Raw genomic sequence first — 20,802 nt, 5'->3', positions numbered from 1 at the left:
AGTAGAAGTACAGCCAGGTGATTGGACTTTTCAAAGTGTGGGTGTGGGATGGCACCTTAAGTGTCCTTGATGGTGGTGTAACAGTGCTCAAGTGTATTAGCTCCTCTGATTCCACAGGTGATATGTCGTTGCTCAGAGACTTCTTCAAGCTGGCCTGGTTGAAATCTCCTACTATGATAGAGAAGGCATCAGGGTGTGCAGTTCCGTGGCTGCTGATCACATTGCTCAGCTTCTCCTATTCTGCCCGACAGTGGCCTGAGGGGAAATGTACACCACTACCAGGATGATGGTGGAAAACTCCTTCAATAGATAAAATGGATGACATTTGACCGCTAGATATTCCAGGTCGGGTGAGCAGAATTAGGACAGAACCACAGTGTCTGTTCATCACAATGAGTTTATCATAAAGCATACCACACCTTCTCTTCCTCTAAAAGACTGAACTGTCTTGTCTTTGCAGAGAATGGGGAAGCCATTGGGCTGCAGCGCTGCATCTGAAATTGGCGGTGTGAGCCACGTTTCCATGAAGTAGAGTACACAGCAGTCCCTGATGTTCCTCTGATATAGCAATCGTGCTCGGAGGCTTGAACTAAAGTTCATGGTAATCTTGAACTTGGGCTTAGAAAGTGAAAATACACAAAAAACATAACTGCCAAAATGTGCATTTGGGATACTTTTGTTGTTAATCCAAATAAATTTTCCAACATCATCTACCACATTGTCCAATATCAGGCAGATTATAAAACAGAGCTTGTTGGGTTTTGGAATTAATGTAGTGGACCCACCATGGAGAAAACATTATTGTGCCGGTTATGATTAAAACACTATTTTGCCATATGTGTGATCTGCATCATTATATTCTTCTTATTTACAACATGTTTTATGGTTTGTGGTGAGATCTGCACAACTAGTGATCTCATGGATTGATGTAGCACATATATTGGTAAAATTGGTATTCCTGAAGTACTGCCATCAATGGCTTATTGCTTGTTTACCTAATGCCTATTTGTTGGCTTTAGAGGGGTGGCATCGGCAGCCATGCCATTCAGTGCATGGGCAAAGTTGGATTACTAACCTGCTAGACAACAGGTTAAATGTCTCCAACCATAAGTTAGGATAGCTGACACATGGAAGCTATCATAACTTGCACACTTAAAATAACAATTGCCTTATAACTTCTTCTTGACTTCCTGAGTTGAATATCTGCCATCTTAGACATTTCAGCCTTTTTCTTACCTTATGTGCGGTGAGGGCTTCTGTCAGTCAGAGTTGACCATGGATATTGCATCCTCGCTGTCTAGATATGCAAGCCTGGGCAGTACAATATGGAGAGCAAACTGTTTCTCACATAGCAAGCTCCCCTTCTCCACACAACTGATGAACCCAAAGGAACAGCAGAGAGCGATACAGTTTGGTACCAGCAGTGTGGCAGGAGTTGCCAGACAGCACTGAACTCAATGTAGGACTGCCTCAGGGACCTCAGCTTCAGATTTTTCCCTCGAGGTTTACTTCTGAAGCCTTCCCTGTGAGTGGGCAAAGGCGGAAGGCAGCGGAGGTTTGAGATCAGAGATTTCCTTCTCCTAGGTGAGCTGTAAACAACGGCTGACAAGCCCCATCTCCCCGAAGTAACTGGTTTGAAGGTGCCAGTAACCTGCCTTTGAACCTTCTCCTGTCAGTAGAAAAGGTTATGCCAGGCTTAATAGCTAAGCCACAGGAGCTGGACTTGGTTGTTAAATGCTATTTCAAGTGCACGCCTTTGGGAGCATTTAATAGGTAGAGGGAGCCCATTACCACCTCTGGGCTGTAACAGCCTTAAGGAAATATGTATGATGCATGGTTTAAACATATATTTGTCTTTTTAAAGCAGTCTTTATGAAGGTAACAGATCCAATATGCGAAGTGTTTACAATTCACATGAAATAAACTTCTTACCCTTTGATCGTAAACAGTAAAGTTTTCATATAGACTTGCAATGCAAAGGGCTCGCTTTATAAATTTATTGTAGGATTCTTCAGTCCACCATTTTTTCAGATTGCCATATTTATCATAATGACTTCCTGAAATCAAACATGCATCATGTCACATCTTTATAATGGCATTTTCCCATTTGGTTACCTGCAAGTTTCTCAGCAGAAGGAACTGGTTTTAGACATTGACAAAACATTCAGCACAACCCCTTCCATCATTTCCATTCCCCCAATGTAAAGTTCAAAGTTCATTTATCGTCAAAGTATGTCTATATTATACAACCTTGAGACTGCTCTCCTTACAGGCAGCCACTAAACAAAGAAACACAAAAGAACCCATAAAATAGACCTTCAAACACCCAATCTGCAGAGAGTGAGAAAAAGACAAATTGTGCAAACAATAAGAGTGAGTAAATAGCAATTAGAACTAAAGTGAGTCCTCAGACACGAAGCCCAGAGCAGGCCCACAGCCTCAGCGTCAATTCAGTGCATAGTAGAGTAAACGCCACAGAGCCCGCAGACATGAAGGCCGGAGTGGCCGCAGCCTCAGTGCAGCGCAGAGTGAGTAAACATCGCGGTGTAGCGAGCACAACCACCCTGACCCTCGTCTCTGGTCACGACATCCTGCTTTTCCAATCTATCTGCGTTTTACTACTCCAGTTGAAGTGCCTATTTGACATGTTATATTTTAACAAAAAAAAATCCCAGCTGAAGTTCAAAAAATAGGAATTGGATCCAAAAATCATCCAGGAAACAGTTATATTTTCGCTGAGTTATATATGCCATTTCAACATCCAATGAGTGTCAGACAATCTATGAAATGATGTGACATTTTTATGTTCACTGACTCAATGTACCAGATTACATAATTTTGTCGGTCAATAAAAGAGTAGTGCCTCATTAGTAACAGTTACTTTATTCTTTTTTGGCATACGAATAAAGCATTTCTGCCAGCTTTAATTATTGCTACCAAGAGAAGCATCAGACCTTATTTCTGGTAGAGGAAGGATGCATATATATCAAATGGCTTTGCACACAGTCCTCCTCTGCCAAATGACAAACCTGAAACTCAATTTATCTTACTAATTGTAGAAAATAATTATTTTTGTATTAATTAAATAAAATATGATTTCTTGTCTGAAATGCTCAATCCTATGAAATCGAATCTTTTGACGGCTTCCATGTTAGATCAATATATGATCCATCAGTACACACAGTAATGATCAGTAACTAGCTTTGGAATAAAAGTGTTGTGTCGTCTTTATGGCAGTTATTTAGTTTATAATATTTTCGCTTAGTAACTCATTTGTTAGTATTTTCTAGTTAGAATTAGAAGTGTTTAAAGTATATCCATTGCCTGTAAAGTATATTGGCATGCGATGACGTCACATCCGGTTTCGCCGCATCTTGTGGGGAAATACCGGTTTGAGATCAACACGAGGGTGGGGGCTCACCACGAGGCAGACCCGAGCAGAGGTTGTTTTGCAAGCATTAGAAATCACAGTGAGAGCAACGCTGTAAGTTAATAGATAATCAATATGTTGAATTAAAATGTTAACGCCGATCCTGTTAAAAGTAACGACGGTCAATAATGTTTATGTTTTTGTTAGTTAAAGAGTTGCGGATAGTTTGCATTGAAGTGTATTTAAAGTAGTCAATGGCGTAGGTAAACTCTGCCTGTATACTACACCTTAATGTAATGTAGTTATAGTCACTTTTACAAGTATTTACAATGGAAATGTGATGTTAAGAAAGGAACAAATACTGTATCAATCTTGTATTGTTTTATCAACAGTTTTCACCATATGTTAATGTGAAGAGTGAACAGTAAATGGTTAATCTTACTGCGACCTGGTTCTCATTGACTGTGGTTTATCTCGGCGTTTAATTCGCTGTTTCAGTTACACCCGAACGAGAACGCTACAAGTGTGTTCATAGATCGAGAACACATGGAACTGGAACTTCTGGTTTATATATGATTTGATGAAAAAAAAAATTTAAATTTGATCATTTGATAAGTGAAGCAACAAGGTGAAAAAAACTACTGTTGCAAAGTCATTTCAAGTTAAAATTTATCAATCTTGTTATGAATTTTCAACTGATTTAGACTTCGCAAATTTTTTTGAGGGAGGTTCCAAATTTTGAACACCTTTTATCTGAACAAAGACCTTCTCTCTCTACATGAATGGTTCTAATTTTAATTTTCATCTCCTGTACCTGATGCTTATGTCAATTCCATTTCCTTCCTTGGTTTCATAAACTTCGCCAAATATAAATTCATACATTTCACATTGGATAATGTCTCTTAATTTCTTCATTCTGTCATATCAAAGGTGTATTTATGGAAACTTGTCTGGACCCAAGGTATGCTTGTTTTTTAGTGGGATATGTGGAATAGTCTTTTTTCAGTCCTATGCAAGACCACCCCTCTCATTTCTTTCTCTTGTGCATTGATGCTGATGTGATTTTCCATCATGTTAGTTTCAGTGATGACATTTTCCACACAGGTGACTCTGAAATATCTTCCTTCCACTTGAATTCTGTCTTCCCCTCTACCATGTAGGCCAAGACTTGAATCACCTCTCATCTGTTCCTTGCACATATGGTCTCAACCCTCTCCTTCTAGACAGAGAAAGATAGAATTCTCTCAGTCCTCACCATCCCCAATAGCCTCAACATTCAACAAATTATTCATTACAGTTTCTTCCATCTCCAGCAGGTTTCTATTTATAGGCACGTCTCGTCTCCTCTCCCCAGTCAGCATCTTGTGACTCCCTGATCCACTCTTCCCTCCAGACACTCCCCACCTCACTTTCCTACATAACCATAGGAAAAGCAAGATCTGTTATTTCACCTCTTCCCTTTAGGATTAAGGAACTCAAACAGTTTGTCTAGATGAAGCAGCCAATCACTTGCACTCATTTCAATTTAATGTACTGCATTCAGTGTTCACAATGTGGCCTCCTCTACACCAGCCCAACCCTGACTTTCCAGACGTCCACCACTTTAATTTTAAAATGCATGCCTATTCTGACCCCTTTACCTATGACATCCTGCACTTCATCTACCATCTGAGTAGGTTGTGACATTCTGGTTTTAGTATTAAATTCCCCAACATTAGTTCACTTGCTTTCTCCATATGTATCAGAACAGACTATTGCTGATGGAAGTCATCCACCTCTCTCAGGCTTTCTCTGCCCATTAGTGTAACATGACCTGCTGGACCTGCCCAATAGTCCCTCTATCAGAGATACAACATACTTCTTTATCCATCATTTCACTCTCTATCTGCCCCCTCCCCAAACCCTTATTCAACCTCTTCAACTCACCTTGACAGCAATCCTGGTCTCCCCAGGATATTGTCTTTCCATATTCACTCCCACCTTCTCTGCAATTTAAAATTCCCCTTTTTATCCCTTTCCCAGTTCTGATGAAAGCTCTTTAGCCCAAAGCACTGTTCCTCCTTCTACAGATATTACCTGGCCTGAGCATTTCTAGTTTTTCTTCTGTTTTAATTTCAGGTTTCCAGAATCCTTTCTGCAAATCTATCATCACCTGTTTATTTATTAAGAGTCTTTGATAATTAGTTCATGGTTGTTCAAATGCTCAGTCAGTCTCCCCCAAATAACAGATTACAGTAACTGATCTGCAATTTGCTTTGTATGTATTGCTATGCTGGACCAATAATACTTCACTTTTTAAAATACTCTCACGTGGAATCACCCATTGATTAAACATTTTTGAAAATTTGGCGCCCTTATTTACAAAAGACAGGATTAAATATATTGGTGCTCCGAAGATGAAATAATTGGTTATTTCGGGAAAGAAATAAATATATATACTGAAGTTATTACGAACTCCATGGAGCATGTGGGGATCTCCCGATATCCAGGCACTCTTTCTTTCTTTCTTTTTTTTCTTTCTTTCTTTCTTTCTTCTTTTTTTTCTATAGGGATGCTAGTGGGGAGGGGTTAAGGGGAGGGGGGATGGGTAATATACATTTTTTTTCATACTTTTATTTTGTAACTACTTGAAATACAATAAAAAAAGTTAAAAAAAAAATAAAACAAAGAAAAGTAAGGCGATTTCTTCATCACCTTCTCTGACATAAATTGAATCTACCTGGTTAGCAGTTGGCATGGTAGCAATGCCTTATAGGGGCAGCTGTAAGATTAGGGTTTAATTCTTGCCGCTGTCTGTAAGGAGTTTGCATGTTCACCCAGTGACCATGTGGGTTTCCTCTGGGTGCTCTGATTTCCTCCCACATTCCAAAGATGCAGAGTTTGGGTTAGTGAGTTGTGGGCATGCTATGTTGGCAGCAGAAGCATGGCAACTCCTTCGGGGGTGGGGTGCCCAGAATAATTCTGGCTAATCTGATTTGATGCAAGTGACACATTTCACTATGTTCTGATGTCCATGGGACAAGTAAGGTTAACCTTTAATTAAAGATCTTTAACAATTTTCTTTATCTTTGGATAGACAGGAAAGGCCAATATAAAGTAACTATACACTCAGATTAAACTAGTTTTCATTCACCATTAACGTTTTTGTCTGTGCCAGTGATGTAGTGGAATCCACACCCAGACTTTGGGGTGAGGGGTTTTGGGTTCGAATCCGGCTGGCTCATTACACGAGTTCCAGCATGCTGGGTTGAGCGTCAAGCTAGCAACTCAGCCTTGTAAAAAAGACGAACGCTAAAGAAATGGCAAAGTTGCAGCCCGATGAGCCAAATGAGGCGTGGAGGGAACTTTACTTTTATTCATGTTTTGGTGTGCAAGTAACTTCTAATTCGATGTAGATCTCCAGGATTTCATCAGCACTACCCGAAGCGGTGACCATGTTTATCTGTAAGAACTTGACTAACTGCCATGAAGACATTAATGACAATACACTCTTTATTGTTACAGCCTGTATATTACAAAAGAAGAGGAAATTACTTGATCCATTCACATGGCCCAGAAAAACAATACAAGATGCTGCATGAGTCTAAAACTTACCCCAGTCATCATAACCATGGGTCAGCTCATGTCCTATAATAGTTCCAATACCTCCAAAATTTAGAGATCTGCAAATAGATTTTTTTGATATAAAGTAACTGTACATATTTTAGATCGTTATGAAAATTAATGTATATTTTATACATGAAATGTTTTGAAATTGTAGTACTTACTGAGGAAATTCAGGATCATAAAGAGGAGGCTGTAAGATTCCAGCAGGAAATACTGAGGAAGTAAATGCAAAGCATCATTTTTAACTGCACCAATCCTTTTATATCTTGATATTTCTGGTTCGTGTTAAGTTTTATGTAACTATACCCAAGAGTAGACAGAGTGCCCAGGATGAATATGCTCAAAGTGAAAGTAGTTTGGATAGTTAGTGATGAGGATGTTCTAATTCTAACCTGTACTGCCTTGGAGTAAATGCTTTGTTCTGCCAGGATGGAGTCACCGTAGGGTAAAGGTTAATTGATCAGAAAAATAACTGTTTAATGTTTCTGGAATTATGCCAATTTAGGATAAAAAAATTTAGCCAATACTCCAACAGACATGTATCTAGTAATAAAGAAATAGAAGCCTTAGCAATACAAGAAACAATCCTTACTTTTACAAAAATTGCACTTTTTTTCTATTTTAAAATAAAAAGATTACAATTGGTAGAATACTGAAATAAGATGCTGGGAATACTCAGCAAGTCTGAGAGTGATTGTGGAAAAGAGAAAGAGCTACGTTTAAGGTCAAGACACTGTCACAGAATACAGAGATGGTGGAGAAGAGATGGGTCGGACAAAAGGAATCTCTCATCAGGTGAAGTAAGTGTTGCCCGTTACAATGGAGTTGTCTGTTAATATATCTTAGTGAGTAAAGTTAGAGAGGGAGAGCATGTGAAAGCTGTGAAATACAGACCAGAGATATAGGTGAAATCTGAAATCAAAAGGACAAGGCAGGTGGCAACTGTGGAGAAAGGAAAGTGTGTGAATATTCCAGATGGATAACCTTATTACAAAATTAGCCTGTTTTAATACAAGTGGGAAAAGTGGGTTACCTGATATTGTCGAATCAAATATTGTCCCAACAGCAGAAACATGCCCCAGACAAATTCTGTTCCTTCAGCTTCTGTAGAACAGACCTGGATGCCAGCCTGAGATAGGCCAGAAAGGGGGTGGGATGGAGAATAAAAATGACAGGCAAATGGTGTACAAGATGTCATCAACCTGCATTTGGTTTTTCGAGTGTAGGGAGAGCACGCCATGGGCACCAAATGCAACTCAACGGAATGGAAGAAGTGCAAGTGGATTTCTGTTTCACCTGTAAAGCGTGTTCAGGCTCTGGATGTTGGGCGGGGGCAGGTTTGAAAGAGCAGGTTTTGCATTTGCTTTTGCTGCAAAAGCATGAGAAAATGTTGTAAGAGAGTGGCCAGTGGAGATGGATGAGCAAACCGGGGAGTTGTAAAGGCAGTGGCCCTTTCTGAGTGCTCAGAAGGAGGGAGATGTGAGGATGTGTCCAGTGGTGGAACCAATTGTAAAGGATGATCGACTGAATGCAGAAACTGTAGTGGAAGATGAGAAGGAGTGCAAATTTATCCTTGCTATTATTCTACTCTCCTCTCATCTGAGGAGTTTTTTTTAAAACAAAATATACTTTATTCAAAAATAAAATTATATACAATAACCATTCAAAGACTTTCAATTCTTTACAGTTGGTACCATTACTGTCTTTACATTTTCAAAATTCAAAAGTTCAAAAGTTTTGCCACCCACATGGCACTTTGTTCTTTCATATTTACATTCAGGGGGTATACCCCCAACCCCCCCCACCCCTCAACTCCCACGGGAGAAGAACCCCAGACTGCAGTCCTTCCCCACCGGGCCCTTGCAGTGGCCGCACCGAGTTTGAGTGCGTCCCTCAGCACGTACTCCTGCAGCTGAGAATGTGCCAGTCGGCAGCATTCCCCCACGGAGATCTCCGTGTGCTGGCAGACCATCAAGTTTCGGGCCGACCAAAGAGCGTCATCACCTTCTGATCATACCTCCTGCCAGCAGCACCGGATGTTGGTCTCCGTGTGCGTCCCCGGGAACAGCCCATAGATCAGAGAGTCCTCTGTTACGCAGCTGCTGGGGATGAACCTCGACACCGCCCCTTCCATCCTCCTCCACACCTTCTCTGCGAACCCACAGTGTGCAAAGAGGTTGGTCACCAACTCCTCCTCACTGCAGTCCTCCCGTGGGCAGAGGGGTGTGGGGACGACGTTCCGGGCGTACAGGAGGGATCGGACTGGGAGGGCCCCTCTCACCGCCAGCCAGGCGAGGTCTTGGTGCCTGTTGGTGAGGTCTGGCGATGAGGCATTCTGCCAGATGAACTGGACGGTCTGCTCAGGGAACCACCCCACTGTGTCCATCTTGTCCTTCTCCTGCAGTGCCTGCAGGACCTTACGTGCTGACCACTGCCTGATGGTCCTGTGGTCAAAGGCGTTGACCTGAAAGAACTTCTCTACGAAGGACAGGTATGGTGGCAACGACCAGCTGACGGGGTGTTGCGCAGTAAGGGGGCCAGACCCATCCTTCGTAGCCAGGGCGACAGGTAGAACCTGTGCACATAATGGTACTTGGTGCCCACGTACCTGGGATCCACACACAACCTGATGCAGCCACACACAAAGCTGGTCATCAGGGTGAGGACGACATTGGGGACGTTTTTGCCCCCGTTGTCCAGGGACTTGTGCATGACGGCCCGTCTGACCCGCTCCATCCTCCATCCCCAGATGAATCTGAAGATGGCTCGGGTGATTTCTGAGCTGAAGGAGTGGGGGACTGGCCACACCTGTGTACAGCAGCCCTGAGAGCACCTCACACCTGATGACCAGGTTCTTGCCCGCTATCGATAGGGAGCGCCCTCCCCACAGCCCCAGTTTCTGTGACACCTTGGCAGTCCGCTCCTGCCAGTTCTTGTTGTACGCATCGGCCCCTCCGAACCAGATCCCCAACACCCTCACGTGATCAGCCCTGATGGTGAAGAGGAGTTATGACAGAAGTGTGTGTCAGGAAAGAATGCAAAGTCGATTTCTGTATCAATAGTGAGTGAAGAGCTGTCAACCTAACCTGTCCAATCTTCTTATTATTTACTTGAGGAAGTGACAACCTTGTTTGACTGCAGTGCATACTTTGACTTTGACTAGGCACTTGATAAGCTCCCTTATAAAATTTGTTGATCATCTCAAAGCTGTGATATTTAAGAAATGTCAAGGTGTAGGGCATTTAAATGAATGGAATGGTTCAAATGGGAACAACCAGTTCTTATATGTGCTTGGAATTAACTGCTTCACGTTATGCGGGTGAACTGCTCCTGAAGAATTGCTGTAGTGGAAGGATTTCAGTTAATAAAAAGATCGATCCAAGAATATGTAACAGTGATATGTATCCAGAGCAAATTGCAAAAAATAATGAAATGATTGATCTTGCAAAACAATAAAAACACTTGTGTAGATCAACCAGGAATATTGGCTCACAGAAGCAGTACAAATGAAACATTTATTCATTATTTATACAATGAAATATTGATTAGTTTTTACTCACCCATTTGATTTTGTGTAGACAAGTAATAAGCATTTAGAGTTTGAGGAGGAAGCAGCCATCTATAAACAAAGTTATACAGACATTATCACAATCCTGAACAGAACTATTTCAGCGAAATTATGACCTTCAATAATGAATACAACACAGCAATTTATGATTGTAAATCCAGGCACCAGACATATGAGGAAAACATCTGGTTGATTGGCTGTTTCTATGCAGTAGTACAGCTAAGATCAATGGGATGCAGATATCCGTCTACTCCATTTCAGTTTCAGGTAGCACCACCACTCCAATATTATTGTAACTTTTAATATATAATCTGGGAAAACAAATTAAATAAGCAGAACACTCACGCAGTCTTGTCCACTTGTTGGCGTATTTTTCTTACTGAGAGTTTAATGTTGTACTTTATGCTGTTAATCACATTTTTAAAATATGTCTTCTCATGGACTTCAAACTAAAACAAAAGAAGAAAAATTAGGATTTACATAAAAACATAAAATTTATATTTTATTTTTAAAGGCTCACATTTTAAAGAATATGCAAAATATTTTTCTTCATTCCTCTTGTCTATTTTGTTAAACAACTATATAGAACAGAGAACAGTACAGCACAGGAACAGTCCTGATGAAGGGTCTCGGTCTGAAACGTCGACTGTACTCTTTCCCACAGATGCTGCCTGGCCTGCTGGGTTCCTCCAGCATTTTGTGCGCGTTGCACAGAAACAGACCTTTCAGCCCACAATGCCGTGCTGAACTAAATACATTAGTAATCAAGAGGCTAACTAATCTCTTCTGCCTGTTCAAGGTTCATATCCTTCCATTTTCCTCACAGTCATGAGTCTTTCTAAACATCTAAAGAAGTTTCCAATGTATCAGCCTCTACTGCCACCCTAGGCTGTGCACTCCAAGCACCCACAACTCTGCGTAAAAAAAACTTAACCCTCACATTGTCTTTGAAAGAACCCTTTCTCACATTAAATGCACATCCTTTGGTATTGGAAATTTCAACCCTTTGAAAAAGATACTGACTGTCCACTCTATTCATGACTCTCATAATCTTATAAATCTTTATCAGATCTCACCCACAGCCTCTGCGACTCCAGTGAAAACAATCCAAGTTTGTTTAATGTCTGGTTATAGCACATGCCTTCTAATCCGGGCAACATCCTGGTAAACCTCTTCTATACTCTATCAAAAGCCTCAAAATCCTTCCTATTATAGGGTGAACAGTGCTGTATGGAATACCCCAGATGTGTCCTAACCAGGGTTTTATTAAGCTGCAACATAATTTCCTTACTTTTTAAACTCAGGCCCACAACTAATAAAGGTAAGTATGCTATTTGCCTTCTTAACCACCTCATCAACCTGTGTAGCCACTTTCAGAGAGCTATGAGCTTGGACCCCAAGATCCCTCTGTTCATCAGCACTGTTTAGGGTCTTGTACTGTCTCTTTAAATTTTTCCTACCAAGGTTCACCACTGCATTTGGCTGGGTTAAACTCCACCTGCCATTTCTCCATCCATATTTGCAACTGATCAACTGTATGTCCTAGTGTATTTTTTGCCAGTCTACTACAACCACCGATATTCGTTTCTTCTGCAAACTTACTAACACCCTCCCCCATCTACATTCTCATCCAGGTCATTTACATACATCACAAACAACAGAGGGGTCCCAGTAAAAACCCCTGTGAAACATCACTAATCATGATTCTCTCAGTAGCCAAAGGTATATCCCATCAGGCTCTGGGACATAGCCACCTTAATGCTCTTTAAGAGATCCAACACTACCTCCTCCTTTACCCCAAAATGCCCAGGCATATTAATATCCCTAACACTGATCCCTCTACCCTCCATGTCCTTGTCCTTCATAAATACTGATGCAAAATAGAATGCAGGGTGACTCGGACAGGTTGGGTGAGTGGGCAGATGCATGGCAGATGCAGTTTAATGAGGATAAATGTGAGGTTATCCACTTTGGTTGCAAGAACAGGAAGGCAGATTACGATCTGAATGGTGTCAAGTTAGAAAAAGGGGAAGTACAATGAGATCTAAGTGTTCTAGTACATCAGTCACTGAAAGTAAGCATGCAGGTACAGCAGGCAGTGAAGAAAGCTAATGGCATGCTGGCCTTCATAACAAGGGGAGTTGAGTATAGGAGCAAAGAGGTCCTTCTGCAGTTGTACAGGGCCCTGGTGAGACCACACCTGGAGTATTGTGTTCAGTTTTGGTCTCCAAATTTGAGGAAGAACATTCTTGCTATTGAGGGAGTGCAGCGTAGGTTCATGAGGTTAATTTCCAGGATGGCGGGATTGTCATATGTTGAAAGATTGGAGCGATTGGGCTTGTATACACTGGAAATTAGAAGGACGAGAGGGGATCTGATTGAAACATATAAGATTATTAAGGGATTGGACATGCAAGAGGCAGGAAACATGTTCCCGATGTTGGGGGAGTCCAGAACCAAAGGCCACAGTTTAAGAATAAGGGATAGGCCACTTAGAATGGAGTTCGGGAAAAACTTTTTCACCCAGAGAGTTGTGGATCTATGGAATGCTCTGCCTCAGAAGGCAGTGGAGGCCAATTCTCTGGATGCTTTCAAGAAAGAATTAGATAGAGCTCTTAAAGATAGTGGAGTCAAGGGAGTTGGGGAGAAGGCAGGAACGGGGTACTGATTTGGATGATCAGCCATAATCACATTGAATGGCGGTGTTGGCTCGAAGGGCCGAATGGCCTACTCTTGCACCTATTGTCTATTGTCTATAAAATACTCATTAAGGACCTCATCCACATCCTCTGCATCCAAGCAAATGTTCCCCCCTTTATTCCTGAGTAGCTCTACCCTCTCCCTAGTTATCCTCTTCTTATTGATGTGTGTGTAGAATTCCTTGGGATTCTCTTTATTAGTACTTGCCCAAGACTTTTCAGGGCCCCTCCTGGCTTTCCTGATTCCCTTCTTTTGTTCTTTTCTGGCATCTTTATAATTCTCAAGGGCTCTGATTCTAGCCTCCTAAGCTTCACATACTTTTCCTTTCTTTTGACTAAATTCATCACTTTACGACATCCACGGTTCTCTTACTGTGCCATCCTTGTCCTTCTTACTGGAACGTACCTGTGCTGTGCCCTGTGCAGTAGGCCTTTAAACACCCTCCACATGTTGGATCTGGACTTGCCCAAAAACAACTGTTCTCAATTAGCTCTCCCTAGCTCCAGCCCAATGCTCTTGTCCTACTCCAATTTAATATTCCCCTGCAAGGTTCATACTTCTCCTGAAGTCTTAGGATAGCTGTAGATAAGGATTTGTGGTCACTGTTTCCTAAATGCTCAGCCATTGAAACGTCAGTCACCTGACCAGGTTCATTATCCAGCACCAGGTCTGGTACAGCCCCTTCTCTTGTTGGATTATTGTTATATTGATTTATGAAACTGTCCTGGATACTCCTAAAAAATTCTGCTTGATCTAAACCTCTTGCACTCAGATGGTCCCAGTTTATATCAAGTAAGTTTCCCATGACAGCATCTTTCATTAATCTGCCTGCATACATGTTCTCAATGTCCTCAAGGGTCAGTAATACAATCCCAGAAGAGTGCACCCTTCCTAAATCTGAGTTCTACCCACACAGTCTCAGTGGACGAGCCCTCCGTTATGTCTCTCTGAGTGCAGCTGTGGTATTGCCCTTGATCAGTAGTGTAACTCCCCCATCTCTTGTGCCTCCCCCTCTATCTTTTCTAAAGCATCTAAACTCTGGGACATTAAGTATCAGTTCCTGTCCCTCTCTCAACCACATCTCTGAAGTGGCCACAACATCATAGTTCCATGTACTGATCCATGTTCTCAGTTCATTACCCTTACACAATACTCTGACCATTAATATACATACACTTCGATCTGTCAGTTCTATCATATCCATTAATTTGCTCCTGCCTGTTTTCACTGGCCTCGACATTTACCTTCCTCTCCACCCCTCCACTTTCTGACCTGGTGCTCTGTTTCCCACCTCCCTGCCAAGCTAGTTTAAACCCTGCAAAATAGCACTAGGAACCTCCTGGTCAGTTTATTGGTTCTGCTCCAACCCATTCCTTTAGTACAGGTCACCCCTGCCCTTCTTCTGTGCAAGGTATATTTTAATATTTGTATCATAATGGCTTAGTGTGCAGCACCTTTCGTAGGATGTGGATCAAAATCCTACTCCAGAGGCTGAATACTGAAATCTCTGAGGTCGTGTCACATTATCAGAGCTGATATCTTTACCTAGAAAACCCTATCTTCAGGTTGCAGTGGAAGGTTATGACATACTTTGAGGAGGAGTAAGAGAATTAACCTCATCAGGAGTTACTCCTCAACAAACATCATCTGATCTGATACTCTGGCCATTGATGTATTTTTTCCATGCTTGACAATGAACTCTCATACAGGCAATTTATTTTGAGGTTCTTCATGGGAAAAGATTATTAGCTGGATAGCAGAAAAAATCTCAAAGATATACTCAAAGCCTCCTTGAAGAAATGTAAAAGTCCCTCTAACTTTGTCTTATGACTGCTCAAAGTGAAAACCAAGATTTGTATTAGTACCTTGAAGCTCAAAACCATAAAACAAAAGAACATAGAAGTCCTTCATAAGTATGTATCACCTCTGAAATTGGAGCTACCTTATTTGCCATCTCCGGACCTTCAAAACTGGATGGAAGAAGTTATGATTGATCTCAACGGACTGTTCAGAGAATATATTGGTCTGACAAGCTGAAACACATCAGTGTTCAAATAATTGTCATTTCTCATTAAAAAAACCTGAAGCCAAAATTGTCAGTACTTACTCCATATTCATTGTCAACAGCATTAGTAATTAGTAGAAAGTCTGGATAGCCAACCATGACCATCATATATTGAAGCTGAAAGTGAAAAAAAAGGAGATATTCAATCATTTATCGAAACAGAAAGGGAAGGCAAAGTTCCCTTATCAAGAAGGGAAATAAATCCCAAACCTGTCTTTACAAATTGCAGGAATATTGCATCAGCTGGAGACCATCTTATTACCATCCTGCCAAAAGCTTAATTAATACTTACAGTGCAAAATATGATCTGAAGAACATGGTAAACTATAATTATATGATAGCTCTTGTTCCATTGGCATCAATCTCTTCATGTCTGATACAAAACAAAAATAGAAAATGTTGCAAGTACTCAGCAGGACACACTTACATCGGTGGGAAGTCAAAGAAAGTCAAAGGTTAGGGTCAGAGACCCTTCACTAGAATTTCAACGACACAAAATAAGCTTTGATTTGGTTTATTATTACTGTCAATGTACCAAGCTATAGTGAAAATCTTGTTTTACGTACTGCTCATTCAGATCAAATCAATACACAGTATATTGAAGTGGAACAAGGTAAAACCATAACAATGCAGAATAAAGTGTAAAAGCTCCAGAGAAAGAGTGGACCAGGGCATCATAAAAGGAACAGTCCCTTTGAGATACTGAACGGAGAAGAGAGGGGAAGGTGCACCTGATACTGGAAAGATGTGTTGAATGAAGAGGATAGTAGGGTAGAAGATGAGAACCTGTGAAACACTGTCCTTGAGTGAGAGCGGAGGAAAGTGAAGTGGATGAGATGTGCTGGTGATCTTGGTTAATAAAGGTAGAGGGGAAGCCACTGTTCAGAAAGAACAAAAACATTTCAGGGGCACCAATATGAAATGCCTCACCATTGGAGCAAATATGATTGAAACAGAGAAACTAGAATATAATAGTATTGTTACTGGAGGCAGGATAGGTTAAAGAGTAGGCAGGGTAATGTGGGAGCCTCTTTGATTCCTCATCCCACACCCACACTAACCTATCAGTCAGTGGCCTCAGTATTGTCACTGTGAGGACCAACACAAACTTAAGGAATAGAACCTCATCTTCTGTTTGACCTTCCACTTGTCCTCCCGCTCTGCATTTCACACCTCCCATGTTAACTTGACTTGGTTCTGATGTCTAGATTCTCACACAGATCATTAACCAGACCTTGTTTACACCTTATACCCATGGTTGCACAGTTTTACTTCATCAGAAACATCCCACTCCTCCACAATCCTTACAGCTTTACAAACTTCTTTTGTGTCCTTTTAGGTTCTGATGAAGGGTGTCTAACTTAAAATATTGACTGTTTCTCTTCCTACCGATACAGCCCAGCCCGATGAGTATTTCCAGCATTTTCGGTTTTCATCTTACATCTCCAGCATTGGCAGTTTCTTTGATCTTTTCTCTCAGTTTCCTTGCAATACAAAGAAGATTTTACTTCAATTTCATAGCTCAGATGTGGGCATCGCAGACAAAGCCATTGCTTATTGACCTGTCCTAACTGGCCACGGTCAACTGCTGAAGGGTGAAGACAATCCCTTTGTGCTCCAAAGTAAAACCCCAGGATTTTGAATCAGTGATGACGAAGCTTCCAAGTCAGGATGGTTTATAACACAGAGAGCAGCCAGGGCATCATGGCAGTACTCTACTTGTGGTTCTTGTCCACTGTCAAGGCAGTCCTGTACACAAGTAAAGAATGCTCCACCAGAGTCCTGACTTAAGCCTTGTAAATGTTGCAAGGAATAGGGTGACCTGGAGTACTTTCACAATAAGAGTATGATATTAAACCACAAAAGTGCGGGATCAATTAGAGGACGAAGATATAATGGTCCATCGTGTGTGAGTGCACACACAAACATACTGTAGATGCATTGTAAGCAGAGGTCATGTAAATCACAATCAGAAAAGTAAAGAGCTGCAGTTAAAAGAGCCAGTGAAGGCCAACCAATATTCTTTTCCATCCATCTACTGCCATAAATAAGCACGGGATATAATTACAAATATCCAGACAAGTACCCCAGGGAGAGAAGGAAAGATTAATGAAATAATGATGTTAATTTAACATCCAGAACTAAAGACAACAGCCTAAAAAAAACAAATAGATGTGATCATTGGTAAGAGAGAACAGAAGACTTGTTTAAGAAATTAATGCAGATAAGGATAGACTAAAGTATTGTATTTAGTATTGGCATGAGCAGCAGCTATAGATGTGATTTACTATGGAAACAATGGCCTTTGAAATTGACCATAGTGTTCAAGGAATCCAGGGAACTTATCACTGAAAGAGCATTTAACTCTTTCTGCTTATTCATTGATGTTAGTAAGCAAAGTTATAAAGTGTATGTTTTCACTCAGCACTGAGGGTAGTAAGATACTGGTGTAACACTGTTGGCTTTTGTTTCTGAACAGACACTTATTCATCTTTATGTGAACAATAAAACACCCTCCCTTTACTAATAAGATAGAAAATTGAATCATTATACCTCTCATATCTCAAAGTAACAGCTGACAGGTAAAAGCTAAAAGATTACATGCAGAATATTCAGTCTCTGATCTGTTCTGCTAACTTCACATTTATGCAGCTGTGCAGTTAAGTTTCTGAATAATGTGTCACTTGCTTCCCACCACCTCCACAGGGTTTTGGTACGTTGATAGCAAAGAATACAGCATTTGGGAATGTCAAGAGGAGATAATTAAATTTTCTCTTACAGGAGATAGATATTGCTTGGTACATGTTGGCATAAATGCTACATGCCACGTTTTATCTTAAAGCCAACCTTGTCTTGCTCCAAGTAGTCACGGATGGCTTCATTATATGAGAAAATGCATGTGGAACTAGACAATCATCAGTGAACAACTTCTGAACTGATAATAAACTGGGAAAGTTCTGGAAGAAACCACAGTAGAGGCTAGGGTCTTGGGTGCTGCCTTTAGGAATTTTTGCAGTGATCTTCTGAGGAGACTGCAATATTCGGCCTCCAATAACAACATTCACCTTGATTCTGAATTTGACTCCAACCACTGGAGTGCTTTGGATTTCATCTTATCAGAGTTCCTTGATGCCACAATCTGTCAGCTGTTGCCTATATATCAAGGACAACTTATCTCATCCCACCTCCAGAATCTAACTCTTTACATGTTTGTCCTAAAGTTGTAGCGAGGTCTGGAACCAAGTGGCACTGGCACAAACCCAAACTGACAATCAGTAATGAGGTTATTGGTGAGTTAAGTGCTGTTTGGCAGCTTTATTGACAACACCTTCCATCGCAGCTGATGAACAGAGTTGATTGATGAGGAGTTAATTAGGAAGATTGTATCTGTCCTTTTTTGTTGAGAACAGAACATACCTTGGTAATTTTCTGCATTGCTCATATTTCTCATTGTTGTAGCTGATCAAGCATAGATTGGTTAGAGGCATGGCTTGTTCATGGTTTAAGATTCAAAGTGCATTTATTGTCAAAGAATGTATAAATTCTACAACCTTGAGATTTGTCTGCTTTCAGGCAGCCGCCAAGCAAGAAAAATGAAAGATCCCAGTTTTAAAAAAAGACCAATCTCCAATTCATAGAAAAAGAGAAAAAAAACACAAATCATGCAAACGATAGAAGCAACAACAACAGCATTCCAAACCAAACTGAATCCTTAGATCTAAATCCCCGGAGCAGGCCCGAAACCTCGTTATGTTCTGAGGAACATATCTTCAGCAGTATAGCTGGGGTACTTTCAGAGCCCATAGTCTTTACTTTGTGAACTTTGTGGTTGATAATATTATATCGAATGATTCCATTTAGGTGATCTACATGGAGTGATTATCTGTGACATCTAAGTAGCAGCTGCTGGATTGTAGAACACTGGTAAAACAGAAGCCAATGGGAATCAGAGCCCAAACTTTCCAGTTATTAGTGGAATTGTGGTTATTGCAATCTCAGTTTCCCTAGAAGATCACTGCTAAAATTGCTCAGCGCAGTGTTCAGGACTTAAGCCTCTTCCATAGCTTCTTCCAGAACTTTCTGGCTCATTATAAGCTAGAAATTGTTCATTTATACATTTCTTCATGTAAAGAAGTAGTTCATGACTACCTTGAACAAGAATTAATGACATTTAGGCCTGAGATGATACTTTGCCAGACTTTGTGCTGAAGATCATTTGAAAATAACTGTGGAATATTCCAGCTATACGTTTACATGTTGACCTGTGCCAAATCTGGAGATAAAGACATTCTCAGAACCTTCTCTTCTTCTGTCAGTTTAAGTATTTGCCACCCCTCATGACAGTTAGACTTTGATGTGTTTTCTGAGAGATTTCATAGTTCTCTCTATAATTTCCTGCTTCTGCAGGCCCAATGCCTTTACTTCGTTGGCATCTTATAACCTACTCGATGCCGCTGCAGACACACAATCTTCTAGAATGTTTAGTGATACCTATAACACGATGTATTATCTTCAGGTGGTACTCTATTCAATTCAGAATCAGAATCAGGTTTAATATTACTGGCATATGTAATGAAATTTGTTATTTTGCAGCAATACATTGCAATACATAATAATAAAAATACTGGTAATTACAATAGGATATATATTTTTTTAAAGTTTAATTAAATAGGTAGTGCAAAAAGAGACTTAAAATATTGAGGCAGCTTTCATAGACTCCTTGTCCATTCAGAAATTTGATGACAGAGGGGAAGAAGCTGTTCCTAAAATGTTGTGTGTGTGTCTTCAGGCTCCTGTACCTCCTCCTTGACAATAGCAATGAGAAGAGGGCATGTCCTGGGTGATGGGGGTCCTTAATGATGGATGCTCCTTTTTGAGGCAACTCCTTTTGAAGATGTCCTGGATGATGTTGAGATTAGTGCCCATGATGTAGTTAGCAACTTTCTGCAGCTCTTTCTGATCCTGTGCAGTGGCCCCTCCAGACCAAATGGTGATTCAACCAGTAAGAATAATCTCCACGGTACATCTGTAGAAATTTGTGATGGTCTTTGGTATCATACCAGTGTTTCCTCAAACTCCTAATGAAATATAGCCATTGTCATGTCTTCTTTGTAATTGCATCACTACGTTTGGCCCAGGATAGATCTTCAGAGATGTTGACACTGAAGAACTTGAAATTGCTCATCCCTTCCACTGCTGATCCCTTTATGAAGATTTGTGTGTGTTCCCTTAACTTTTTCTTTCTGAAGTCCATTAACTTACAGATGTTGAGGGCAAGGCTGTTGTTGCTACACCACTCAACCAGCTGATCTATCACATGCAGTACAGCAAAAATGCTGGAGGAACTCAGCAGGGTGGGCAGAAACTGTGGGAAAGAGCAAACAATCGACATTTCAGACTGAGCCTCTTCAACACGCTGATGGGATAGCTTAATGGTGCTTAATGTTCTTAGTGACCAACAGTGACATGCGATTGTAAAAGAACATAAAGGTT

General features: G+C 40.9%; 1 protein-coding gene across 1 annotated transcript in view; it reads right to left on the bottom strand.

Moving 5' to 3' along the window:
• LOC132378426 (endothelin-converting enzyme-like 1) overlaps positions 1-20,802 on the bottom strand; it is a 122,361-nt gene that overhangs the window by 23,099 nt on the left and 78,460 nt on the right. The window contains exons 8-13 of the mRNA XM_059945337.1: positions 15,352-15,426; positions 10,890-10,993; positions 10,537-10,595; positions 7,138-7,189; positions 6,965-7,032; positions 1,933-2,057 (exon numbers count right to left, since the gene is read on the bottom strand). Coding sequence (XP_059801320.1) covers positions 1,933-2,057; positions 6,965-7,032; positions 7,138-7,189; positions 10,537-10,595; positions 10,890-10,993; positions 15,352-15,426 — 483 coding nt within the window. The remainder of the gene's footprint in view (positions 1-1,932; positions 2,058-6,964; positions 7,033-7,137; positions 7,190-10,536; positions 10,596-10,889; positions 10,994-15,351; positions 15,427-20,802) is intronic.

This window comes from Hypanus sabinus, chromosome 2 (genome assembly GCF_030144855.1).
Source record: "Hypanus sabinus isolate sHypSab1 chromosome 2, sHypSab1.hap1, whole genome shotgun sequence".
Taxonomy (NCBI): domain Eukaryota; kingdom Metazoa; phylum Chordata; class Chondrichthyes; order Myliobatiformes; family Dasyatidae; genus Hypanus; species Hypanus sabinus.
This window is presented reverse-complemented; position numbering and strand designations above follow the sequence as displayed.